General features: G+C 37.8%; 1 protein-coding gene and 1 long non-coding RNA gene across 4 annotated transcripts in view; one reads left to right on the top strand and one right to left on the bottom strand.

Moving 5' to 3' along the window:
- Window positions 1–13,190, top strand: part of SYNPO2 (synaptopodin 2) — a 179,811-nt gene that overhangs the window by 133,615 nt on the left and 33,006 nt on the right. For 2 of the 3 annotated variants that reach the window (XM_026013456.2, XM_072755349.1), the window contains exons 2-3: window positions 6,468–6,619; window positions 10,271–11,082. In XM_026013456.2, the coding sequence (XP_025869241.2) occupies window positions 6,468–6,619; window positions 10,271–11,082 (964 nt within the window). The remainder of the gene's footprint in view (window positions 1–6,467; window positions 6,620–10,270; window positions 11,083–13,190) is intronic. The other variant, XM_072755350.1, reaches the window with a different exon arrangement.
- The window catches only part of LOC112930978 (uncharacterized), a 156,768-nt gene continuing 146,027 nt past the window's right edge, over window positions 2,450–13,190 (bottom strand). The window contains exon 5 of the long non-coding RNA XR_012001011.1: window positions 2,450–5,380. This is a non-coding gene — a long non-coding RNA (uncharacterized lncRNA). The remainder of the gene's footprint in view (window positions 5,381–13,190) is intronic.

Genomic DNA, 13,190 nt, shown 5'->3' with positions numbered 1-13,190 from the left:
GCCCTGGTGGCGCAGCGGTTTAGCGCTGCATGCAGTCCGGGGTGTGATCCTGGAGATCCGGGATCGAGTCCTGCATGGGGCTCCCTGCATTGAGCTTGTTTCTCCCTCTGCCTGTGTCTCTGCCTCTCTCTCTCTCTCTCTCTCTCTCTCTCTCTCAATAAATAAATAAATAAAATCTTAAAAAAAAAAAAGAATCCCTTTGAATGTAGGATGATTTCCTTATTTCTAAAACTTCATCTACCATCATCACTCCTCTTGCTGTGTCTCCTAATGACCATGCTGACCATTTCTCTGGTCAAGTGAGGAATACAGACCCACCTACGGCTTCAGTGTGAGAGCCAGCTGGGATGAGGGGATGCTTAGTAAGTCTAGTCTTAGAGGTTTGAGGGAAGTTTTGTTGAAAGCCTATGGTGGAAAACTGAGGAAAGGCTGGAGCTTCAGAAAGAGCTGCTAGATCATAGACTACTTTCCAATTTCTGTAAAAATGTTTGAATTTTGTTTAAAAAAATTTAAAAAAGATTTAATATATTTATTCACAAGAGACACAGAGAAAGAGGCAGAAACACAGGCAGAGGGAGAAAAGCAGGCTCCCTGCGAGGAGCCTGATGTGGTGCTCCATCCCAGGACCCCGGGATCATGCCCTGAGCCAAAGGCAGATGTTCAACCACTGAGCCACCCAGGTGGCCCAAAATGTTCTAATTTCTAAAAATTTTACTTATCTGAGATCATGTCGCTCATCCTCTTTTAGTTCTCTCCAGGTCCCTGAGACTTCATGGTTATGGACTGAGAATAGCCCACATGTGATACGTTAGATTTATGCTAATTTTCTCTTTCTGTTCCATATATTTTAATAGATAGAGTAGTGGAATCTAAGGAAGAGATGCTCTTGGTTCTGCCACTTACGGTGACATGTTCCAAGAGGGATTGTCAATGAGTTATACATGAAAATGCAACCCATGAGGTAAGATTTAGTCTCATGGACAGCAAGCTGACCATTTACACAACACAAAATAGTTTAACTACAAGGTTCTATGAGAATTCAGATCTGATACCCACTCTCTAGTCAGTTCTGGAAGACTTGGAAATAAAGTGATAATAAAAGAATAGAAAAAGAAGCTTTTTGCATCTTGCCGGGGAATTATTAACTCCTAAAACCAAATTAGCAGAGCTGAAACTCTTCTCAGATTTATTCTTTGAAATGAAAATAATGTTGTTGAATTTCCCAGAGAAGCTCTAACTTGCCATTTTCACTTGATTGTAGTGAAATAAATCTTTCCTGGCATGGATCAAGAAGCAGTAAGCAAAAAATACAGTATTTGGTAAATATTTACATTATCAGTATCTTTTAGTTCTGTGGTTTGATTAAACTGAGAGACACTAATGGGAAATGCAGTATTTTATGGATAGAAACTCCTTATCTGTCTAATGTATTAGATGTAGAATGAAGTCTCTAGGGGAATGTTCTCGAGAAAAAAAGCATACATTGCATGCTGATATAGGTAGGTATGTTGGGTCAAATCACAGTTTGCAAAAGATAATTATAGTCAAGTGTGAATTTTTGACATATTGGGTCATAATATTGATTATTTTCCAATCTTTAAAGAACACTTTATATATAGCTCTTAAAATAAAAAGATGAAAAAAAGAAAACCAAATGAAAGCCTTTCCCAGCTCATGGACTGGCTGGGCAGGTTTTTATTTCCTCCCTGACTTTCTTTATGGCCTATGCTAATTGTTGCTACACTCCTCTCTCTCCTTAAGATTCATGGTAGAGGTGCCTGGGTAGCACAGTCGATTAAGCATCCAACTCTTTTTTTCAGCTCAGGTCTGATCTCAGGGTTGTGGGATTAAGCCCTGTGTGGGGCTCCGCACTCACCTCGGAGTCTGCTTGGGTTTCTCTCTCCCTCTCCCTCTGCCCCTTCCCTGTCTCAAATAAATAAAATCTTTAAAAAAAAAAAAAAGATTTATGGTAGAGAATTCAAACTATTAACTACAGAGGCAATGTGTATAATGGTTAAAAACACATGCTCTGAAGTCAGATTCCCTGAGTTCAAATTGTTTTTCTCACTGTGTGATTTTAGGCAAAGTACCTAATTTTCTGAGTCACTGTTTTCTTATCCATAAAATGAAAGTAATGGCAGTCCTTCTGAACATTCACAAGTGGAAGTGTGTTTATACTTTTCACTGAGATTTTGTAGGGATAAATGGTGTAAGCACGTAGAGGGCTTAGCATGGAAGTGCTCAATGAAGATAAGCCACCAGTATTTAAATATTTGGGTTGTTATTTCTGCTAGAAAACAACAAATAGGCTTGATTTCTTCTTCCACCTTTCATTTATGAAATTTGTACTTAGGAAAAGACAGATACAACATTTAGCTTTAGATGATAACGGGTTAATGCCAAATATAGGCATAAAAACTGAAAATAAATTTAGACGTTTTCAAACATCTTATAGACAAAGTACCATTTTATAGCTTTTCTTTTTATTTGGCATATTCATTTCGTGGGTGTAGATGTATGGGAAGCCAACTCATTTTTATCCATTTGCCCCTTCTTGCGCACCTCTAGGAGCTATATGTGCGACATGGAACCTGATACATGTTACTTCTAATTTCTTTAACAATCTAGAGAAATAAAATTCATTAGCTCTATTTTGCACTTTAGAAAACTATAGCCCAAAAGTGCAATATGATTTATCTAAGTTCAGTCATTTAGTAACCATTGGAGCCACAAAATTGAAACCCTTCTTTCTTTAGAGTTGGTGCTCTCTCCCACAATGTATTTTATGATTCTAGGACTAATGGCGTAAGAAGACTGCTTGATAAATTCACTGATATTCAGCATTGTCAGTGCTAATGATCTGCATATCCAAACTTACTACCGGCAGTGTATTTCATGTTCACAAATAAGAATATTTTCAGGAGTTAGAAGTTTTGCTCACATACATAATAATAGACAAATATATGCATTCCAAAATACCTGATTACACACAATGTAAGGTAAAGATCTTTTGTACACTAATAAATGGTGTAATGGTGTAATATAGGTGAAATTGGTGATTGCAAAGGATATGTTTGGGCATAATAGACACTGTCATACCATCTTTGTTTGGGTAGTCCTATTAAAAATGGAGAATGAGTAGTCCTTCAGAAAAACATTTGTGGCAAGGAAAGTATCACCATATTTAACATGGTTCTTCAGGAAAATATTTCTTGCTGTTCAGACAAATGTAATAGGTCAGTGAAACACAATCGCAGGAGTTGATTCTGAATGTTGACCTCAGGATGCATGCTCCGAAGGAATGCTAACTACTCCTCCAATAATGCTTTGCTTATTTGGATACCATTAAAAGCTCCACTTGACAAGCATAATGATGGACTGCCCTTTTCCTGTCAAGCAATACATGTTTGCATGATAGACAGTTCTGTTAAGTTGGGGATTTATTTTTCTTCCAAGGTCCAATTTTTCATCTTGCTCTGCAAATCCATGAAGTTGCTTAAAATTCACACAACTTATATTGCTGATAAAGGGAAACCCTCTCTTTCCATCCCTGAGATTGAGCCTTGAGTGGTTCAGGGTATAATGATACATCTGTCTTACAAACATAAAATCTCTTTGGTCCTCCAAAGGATGAATTTCCTGTCTATGTTCCAGTACATCTGACTCAATTGAATGAATGGGCCTATGCTTCAAAAAGTACTCTATTATCCACCTCATCTTATTTTATAAAAAATAAATAAATAAATTGAGATGATTGAAGTGTGAACAAACAGCTTTTTGTTGGATATTGTTTTATCCTTGATTTATTAGCGATTCTCTTGAGATTTTTTTAATTTTAACTATTTCATGCAAGACAAAACAAAATAAATACATTTGGCAGTTAAATAGATATGTCTCAAAATTGGGGGCATATTCTCTTTCTTGTTGCTTTTGTTGCTTCCTTATAGCCTTGGAAATGTTTTGCAATAAACTAGTGTGTTCTTCCAAAACAAATAAAAGTGAGATAGTTCTGTCAGAAAAGGGTAAACCACTGTAGATTATAATTTATGACAAAGGACAGACCCTCCCAGAACAAAACTAACTGAATCACTTCAAACTTCAATAGTGTGTCATCCTTTTGGCACTTAAAGGTATTCTTTTACTTTCAAGAGTGCCACTTAAAGTGTAAATGCACCTGGAGGTACAAACTTAAACCTGTATTAGTCAACATGTCAGTTATTGATTAGGGGGCAGCTATTGACGATAAGCTGACCTAGGTTTCATGCCCAATCAGAAATGAGCTTGGCTATGAAAACATTGTTCAGGAAGTATTGCTTACCAGGCTTTGATATATCTGGACTCAGAATCTTGATTTTAATAGTCAGAAAGGGTCATCTTGGTGGAAAATATCTAGAATAGTATTTAAAGTGTTGTTAAGGGGATCCTTGGGTGGCTCAGTGGTTTGGTGTCTGCCTTCGGCCCAGGGCGCAATCCTGGAGTCCTGGGATCAGTCCCATGCTGGGCTCCCGGCATGGAGCCTGCTTCTCCCTCTGCCTGTGTCTCTGCCTCTCTCTCTCTCTTTCTATGTCTATCATGAATAAATAAATAAATAAATAAAAATCCGTATTTATTTTTTTTTAAGATTTTTTATTTATTTATTTATTTATTCATAGAGACACAGCTAGAGAGAGAGGCAGAGACACAGGCAGAGGGAGAAGCAGGCTCCATGCAGGGAGCCCGATGTGGGACTCGATCCCGGGGTCTCCAGGATCACGCCCTAGGCTGCAGACGGCGCTAAACCGCTGTGCCACTGGGGCTGCCCAATAAATAATCTTTAAAAAAAAAAAAGTGTTAAGTTCAGATTGTATGACATGTTACATGTTCGTTGAGAACTATTAAACTGACATTGTAAAATGAAATCTAAACACAACAGTATCACTTGGGTTCCCAGCAGGAAATAGGTGGCATGCTCAAAGGAGTAATTAAAGATAATGTAATGCAGGGATTGAAGTCAGGTTTAAGTGAACCAACAAATGATAATGAAGCACCCGAAGATAAAAAAGCAGGAAGCTATTATTACCGTTAGGCCTGAAGATGCAAGAAGATGGTACATGTTATTGAAATAGAACAAAAGCTAAGGCAGGGGAGAGGGGCCGACAGACAGGAGCTGTGATTCTCTAGATGGAGAAACAGAGCCATTGCCACAGTGGAACCCAGCACATTCAGTAAGGAGAACATCTATGTACCCTATCCCTCATTGCTCTTGCTCTTTGATCTCTAGTTGAGGCTTTCTGTTGACCTGATCCAATCAGGGGCAGCCTGCCGGGGAGCTCAGCCAGTAGTCTCTAGAGGCCAGTCCCCCACTGGCACAGCGCAGCACAGAGGAAGGTGGAGAATGAACCTGGAAGGACAGAGGGAGAATAATTAGCATAACATTTTATCATAATCAGAATCATATGGGATATAAACCTTCAATTATTCCTCACTAAGGAGCTGGTGGAAGCTCTCTACCATTATTCTACTTCTCTGAATTTCTCTTTTCTGGGTTCTGAAAGTTCTCTGAGTTTTTTTGTTTTGTTTTGTTTTGTTTTTTAAGATTTTATTTATTTAATCATGAAAGACACAGAGGTTGGGGGCGGGTGGGGAAGCAGGCTCCATGCAGGGAGCCTGACATGGGACTCGATCCGGGGTCTCCAGGATCATGCCCTGGGCCGAGGGCAGCACTAAACCGCTGAGCCATCAGGGGTGCCCTCTTTGAGGTTTTTATTCAGTTTTTTGCTGGTGTCATTCTGTACAAGAATACAATGCAATCGATATAGCAAGGATTTTTTATTATTTGCAAAATCATCTTTTTTTTCTTTCTTTTTTGCTAAACATTGCTTAGTACTAAGACTTTAATAGTTGATTTCAATAAAGGATTTTTCTCTTTGACATAATTCTTAATATCCTGGCTGCCTAATTTCCCCATTATGCAGGGATGGCTTTCATTAGTTGATTTAGCTGTACAGCTCTCTCCTTAACCGTCCTGCCCTCCACCTCCTGTTTATAGTCAGTATTCCACTCAGCTCAGCAATGGGAAAGGCTTTTAAAATTTTTTTGAATGTGAGAGGTCACTCTGACTGGGGTCAGATCTTGAAATGAGAGTTATTTTTAATGTAAACTCAATTATTTTAACATGTTTGCCTTCATTCTTCTCTATTCTTTATTTCTTTTATTCCAGTTCCTTTACTATAGATTTTCTTTCCTTTTACATTTACGTGCAGCACTATGAATTAAATGTTGACGTGATGGTACATAATACATTGTGTTTGAGGTGGTCTTCTAGGTCAACAGATGGATTAAAAACCAGGGCTGATTTTATAGTTTGCAGATCTATGTACCTCCCAAATAAACGTTTCTCAGGGATGGTGGCAAGAGTTTTGTTTTGTTTTTGTTTTCTTTACAAGTTATATGATTCTAACTATAGCTTTCTTTTCAACTCTATTCAGATCCGAAGCCAGAGCAAAGCTTCTGGGTCTGGCCTCTGTGAGGGGGATGAAGTGGTTTCTATCAATGGCAACCCTTGTGCGGACCTCACCTACCCCCAAGTCATCAAGCTCATGGAGAGCATAACAGACTCTCTCCAAATGCTTATCAAAAGGTACAAAAGATTTGTTGGAATATATATTTTCTCTTAAAGTTAGATGGGAATGACTATAGCTTTTATTAAATATATAATTTGTCATTTTTGGGGAAATTGGGGTGCTTTGTAGTAGATAAGTATAGTTAAACAGAAAAACCATATTTGAAAATAGGCAATTAGTTTTCTGGTTAATTGGGAATTAACTTGAAAATCTTTGTGTCATGAACTTTGTCGAAAATCTTAGGTATTTTAGAGTAGTATTTTCCTTAGAAAGCTTGTATGTTGTACATAATTTAATACTTGTAGGTCAAGATTTTGTGGTGAGTTAGGATCATTAAATTATAATTCCAGATTCACTGATGAATTAAAAATGTTTAACTTAGCTTTAGAGAACAAACTGATGGTTACCAGAAGGGTGGTGGTGGTAAGAAAGGGGGAGATAGGTGATGGAGATTAAGGAGTGTACTTGTCATGATGAGCACCAGGTATTGTATGGAGATGTTGAATCACTATTTTGTACACCTGAAACTAATATTACACTGTTTGTGAACTCTACTGGAATTAAAATAAAAAAAATAACAGCAGTCAATTCCATAAAAAAATGTTTAGGTCATAAACTGTTACACTGTACAATAATTTTTTATAGAAAGAGAATGCCGAGGAGAAGGAAAAGAACAACAAAACCCACAAACAGCTCAATTTCTTCTTCTCAGTACCTCCAGTAAAACCATTTGGGAGTGGACAAGAGCAGATGGTTAGAAAAAAGTTTAGTCCACTATTAATGGACTATTAAGACTATTAATAATGGACTATTAGGACTAAAAAAGGACTATTAATGGAAATCACTTGTTAATTTGCTCTCCCCAAATACTACCCTCTCCACCTAATTGCTTAAAAATGGAGTGGTAAACTTTAAACATCCAAACAAACAAAAAAACAATAAGGGCAATCACAAAAAAAAAACCCAAAAACTACAGCATCAACATTTTCATGGTGTGCAAATCACAGTACTGTACACAGATCCATACTGACTTTGCAAGTGAGGCTCTGACCATGACATTGTAATGAATCCAGAAAGGAAAGTTTTGGCTTCCTGGAGAGTAGCCTTCAGGGAGATGCCAGAGGACAATCTCACACAGGATTGAAAGCCCTCCAATTTTGTCTTAACTCTGCAGAAACCCGACGTGCAGCATCACCCCTCTGATAATCATTCACTATTGGTTCCATTTCTATACACATATAACATACTATGGTATGGACATAATCTTATGAAAATAAAAGAAATGTAGCACTATTCTTAGAATCTCCCATCTAAATATTTACCCATCAAGCCAATGCTTAAGCCTTTAGGATCCTATTTAATTATAAAGCTGCCATTTGCTTTTAAAAGAAAACTAACAGGGGTCTTGCCAAGTGTGGACACAGTGTTTGCCATTATCAGGCATAAATCTCTGAGGTATTTGAGGACCTCCATCTTTGTAAAGGCTTAAACACATCCCAAATAGGGGAAAACTTTTTTTCTAATTTATTCCCTTTTTAGTGTCTTCACTCTTTTAATGAGGCCAATTTCTTTGGAACATATTTGTGGTCTGGGACATTCCCTGCTAGTTCTTGTTTTGATTACAATGACTATCACTGGGAAAATCCTTAGTGATTTAAAGCAGAGCCTTAGGTACATATTTAATTTCAGAAATAAATGAACTAGTTCTCTGCTACTTTTAATAACTGGAATTTTGATTAATATTATTTTCTCTTAAGTATTTTGACTTCTGCAAAATAAATAATTAATTGATGAGATTCAGATGCAATCTCAAATTAAAATCAGCCCAAAGGCAATCATCATCATCATCATCATCATGACCATTCTGAGTATCTGGACATTGTACCTATGTAGACTGAGAGAAAATGAGCATTGTAAGGTACAAATCTTTAACCGTTCGTGCTTTTATGGTTTTTATTCGTGTATATTCATTCTACTTCTACTACTAGTAAATGTTAACATTTTTCTGACCCAATTATCTGTATTATACTCTGTAAGACTGGAATAAATTCAAATGATTCTCTTCTCAGCTTCATAATTGATTGCTAACATAATTCAAAGTGATTTAATCTACTTCCATCCGAGGCCTTCTTAAATTAAAACTCTCTGACCTTTTGGTACCATCAAATTTAGTTGCATAGAGTATATTAATCATTTCCTATACAAGAAAGATCTAATTTGCTATCATCGTGTTTTTAAAATGCTTTATTATAATTTTTTAATTACCAGGAAGCTTTACAGATCATTTCCTTAGAGAAAGTTACATTTCATTTGACTATTAATTTTTTATTGTTTTGCTTAGTTTTGCTTTATTAAATGCCATCAAAAGCAAAGTTAGCAATGATTTTGAACGTGAGTCAGAAATTATATCAGATAGATTCTAAAGTATATTCCTTTGGGTAGCCCCTTGAATAGGAGTTCTCTTCCTTCAAATGATGATCTGGCATTAATCGGGGTGTGTGGGCAGCCCCAGTGGCTCAGCGGTTTAGCGCCGCCTTCAGCCCAGGGTGTGATCCTGGAGACCCCGAATCGAGTCCCACCTTCGGCTCCCTGCACGGAGCCTGCTTCTCCCTCTGCCTGTGTCTCTGCCTCTTTCTCTCTGTGTGTCTGTCATGAATAAATAAATAAAATCTTAAGAAAAAAAAATCAGGTGCGTTTTGAGGAAGGAGGAAAGGGGCAGAGATAGACACTGCTGCTTTTTAAAAAAAACTTACAAATGTGAGACATGATGGCATCTCCTACAGCTGTTCTGTGAGTGATGCCTCTCTTCGAAAAGCAGTTCGAGTTTAGAGTTTTAGCAAGAAGTCGTTTGACTCTTAAACTGACATTGCTTCTTGCAAACCCAGATTTGCAAAACCAGCTGGGAATGGTTAAGGTCAAAAGCAAAGGATGGTGGTGGTGAGCAGAGCTGGGCTTCTCAGCTGAAAGAAAAAGAACAGTTTGACTTCAGAGATCCTGTAAGGAAGTGCTCCGACAGACAGGTTCAAATAGGAGAAGGGGAGACATCCCTGATTATAAATACTCCATGACTCAATGATTCATTGCAGCATGGAAAGGATTTCTCTTTACACAAGAGTACTGGGCTGGGGTCCACTTATTACAAAACACATGCTCACTGGAGCTTGAAAAACAGCTTCTATTTCATTCCTTTCAAGAAAGCACAGCTTCTAAAAGGATTACTTGAGTTATCTGTATATTAATATTTCTCTGAAGCTGCTGAATATGTTTACGTGACATTATAATGTTCAGACATAAACTTAGTAAGACATTGAAATGCTTTGTCATATTAGAACAAACATGGTTATTTGAAAGCACCAAAGTAATTTCAGATAACGGACATCTGTGTAGCTCTAACCTGTGCTTTTGAAAAATAAAAGCTGAATTTAGGATGGATGTAGGTTCCACAATCTTTTGTTAAGGATTTTTGCTTTGATTTAAAGAAAAGTTTATTTGGAAGATATTTAAATAATAATATAAACATGTTGCCAACTTCTGCTTTCAAATATGTTGCAGTTGACATTTAAGGAGGAAATATTTTGACTGTATCATGTATCATAAAAGTGTCAGGAAGTTCTTTGGCAGGTGTAATGCTCTGATTTAACCATCTGGACTGATTCTTCTGTGTGCAGACCATCCAGTGGAGTAAGTGAGACTTCCGTCTCTGAAACTGAAAACAAAACCCCTGAGCATCTCACCCATGAAGGGCATGTGGAAAGTACCACCCTGCAGATTCGGCCGGCGGCAAAGAGCCAGCACAGAGAAGTCTATGTTGCCTCGGTCAGGAGTGGGGCTCCTCGAGCTGAGGACCAAGGGAGTGGTCCTGGTTTTTCTGGGAGCATAAAAGAAGCAACAGGCCTGAGCTACCATGTGGCCCCCCAAATGCCTGACTCCCAAAGTGGACGCTTAGCAGAGGAGATTATCTTAAGGGAGAAAGCAGAAGTTGGGCGGCCAGGCCCTGTGGTTGAGCTACAACTGTCCCTTTCACAAGAGAGACACAAGGTCACGAATGTCCCCGTGGTGGCTCTCCTGGGGTCTGAAAAATCCAAGTCTCCCGAGCCAGATCCTCATGTACAACACGACGGGATTGTCCACATAAATTCAGTCCCCACTGCTGAGAAAGGGGAGCCTTCTCTGAGGTCCAGCAAGATAATCCAGATCTCCAGTGGCAAAGAGTTAAAAGTGATCCAGAGAAGTGAAGCGGGAGACACGGGGCTGCCCCGAGTGGAAGTGATACTCGACTGCTTGGAGAGGCAGCCGACGGGAGGGTGCAGGCTTCAGGCAGGAAAGGGGTGTGTGGATTCCCCGGTGGAAGGAGGGCAGTCCGAAGCACCTCCTTCTCTGGTATCCTTTGCAGTCTCATCAGAAGGCACAGAGCAGGGAGAGGATCCACGCTCGGAAAGGGATCACAGCAGACCTCACAAGCACAGAGCGCGCCACGCACGTAAGTCCTGCCTGGGCCGCTGCCGGGCTATTGGAAGGGGCCTGGGATCTCAGGGCGTTTTTGCTGCTGCTGCACTCACACGGACTTTTTTTTTTTTTTTTTTTTTTTTTTCCTTTTTAAAGATTTCTTTGGTGTCTCTCTGTGGTTTAAAAAAAATTTTTTTTAATTAATGGACAGAATAACAAATGTGAAATTGTGGAGAACACCCATTTCTGAAATGAAGGCAGTAAGTTTGCAGCTTGTTGTAGATGTAAATATATTTAAGGCATTTTCTTGTATCCCCAAAGGCACAGGAGCTGTTAAAGGAAAATCATATTATTAATGTGTCTCTTTGACTTGTCTCAGAATGTTGTAATATTACAGGTAAAATAGCAGAGGGGAGTATTTGAAGTCATGTGGACTCCGCGTCTAAATGTCAAAAACTGTTGAGTCTGCTGCGAGAGGTGTCTTGAAAATACAGGCTCCACCGCTAATATTAAAAGCAGATCCTCATTTTGAAAAAATATCATTGTGCAGCTTGATGATGCTTGCAGAAGTGAGTTTGACAGACAAGGACATGTGGAATACTGAGCAGTTACATGATCCTCTCCGTTTTAGATGTCTTCACTCGACTGCAAAGCATTTCTTCTACCTTCTAGACACACAAGTCAGTCTCCTGGGCCCTGTGGAGGCATTTAAATGTCCCCAAACGTAAAATATATTTAAATTCAAGGCCGTTTGTGGTGTTTTGTTTTACCCAGGGGAGTGATTACAGAAAGGAGAATGAAGATAAGAATGTCAGTTAGGTTTATGATTTTTCTTTTCTTTTCTCTCTGTCTTTTTTTCCTTTTTTAAAACAAATTTTAGAATTTCATTCGAGGAGATAAAGGCTGATTGGCAAAGGCACTTGAATGTATGAATGATACACAACGGTAATGAAGTCAGTTATTCAGAGTGCTGTACTAAATCTTCTATCCTCTCATTATTCCCTTCAAAGCATATTTTTAGCATAACCATTTGTAGCTTTATTGGCAAGTGCTGTTAATCATCCTTATACTTGAAGCATCTGTATGCATCTTCACATTTATAGCATATTAAACAAGTGTATTAAGGCAGCATTCACATACTTTACATGTTGGCAGTGAAGTTAGCAACAACTGTGACTGTCAATTTAATACTAAGTTGTATAACCCTGGTCAAAAAAAAGGAGTTACACTTAGTAATGATCACACTTTTTACTATTTTCTTGAAATAAAATTTGATTGCCAGGGAATATCTGTAACTTTGTTATAAAACTAATTCACTCTGATTCTGCTTTGTTTTTTTAAAAAAAATCATGAAGTCTGACTTTGTTCCAGTGACAAAAAAACTAATTTTCAATCATGAAATATTCAGAAAGTTTTTCTGAAATTTCCATTTAACTATTTTGAAGAATTCAAAACTTGCTGGTGAATCATGCTCATAGTCATTAAATACATGGTGACAATTAAATGATGCCATAAACCAGTTTGCCACCAATTCGTTGTTTATACCAATCATGATAAAATTAGGAATCTAAATATAAATGTGTGTTACTTTGAAACTGTCAAACTCTCATTTTAAATGACTTAATTTCTGCATCAGCTTTTACCCACAGTTAAGAGGGTCACTAGTCACATGATTTTTAAATTTCCCCCAAGATTGACACATTCTTGCTGCAACTAAGTGTTATATTTCCAAAGAGCAATACATTTCAAACAAATTTATCATGACAACTTTGTAGCTTAAATTTCTTGCGTGTATTGACAATGATCCCATGTCCTGAATTATTAGCAATTATTGATTCAGTGCCTTCAATTGTTATTCATTCAGTTTTTTAAATTTATATTAATCCAGTCACCATGAATGCAAGGACTTTAGGGAGACGTGAAATTTAAAAAAAAAAGAAAAAAGGAGAAGAAAGTTTAAATATTTAAATTCATTACATTGAAACACTTAATAAGTTTCTTGCTCCCCCGCCCCCCACCTCCAGTGTTTAAAAATGCTTGGAAACAGTTTTACATTGCCATTTTATTTTTTAGATATGGAAGTACAAGGTATTTCTTAAGTAGTTTTTCAGAAAATACTATGTCCTTAAATTGTTTCCTTTT

The sequence above is a fragment of the Vulpes vulpes genome, chromosome 4 (genome assembly GCF_048418805.1).
Source record: "Vulpes vulpes isolate BD-2025 chromosome 4, VulVul3, whole genome shotgun sequence".
In the NCBI taxonomy this organism is placed as follows: Eukaryota; Metazoa; Chordata; class Mammalia; order Carnivora; family Canidae; genus Vulpes; species Vulpes vulpes.
The sequence above is the reverse complement of the archived record's forward strand: the minus strand, read 5'-3'. Positions and strand labels throughout refer to the sequence as shown.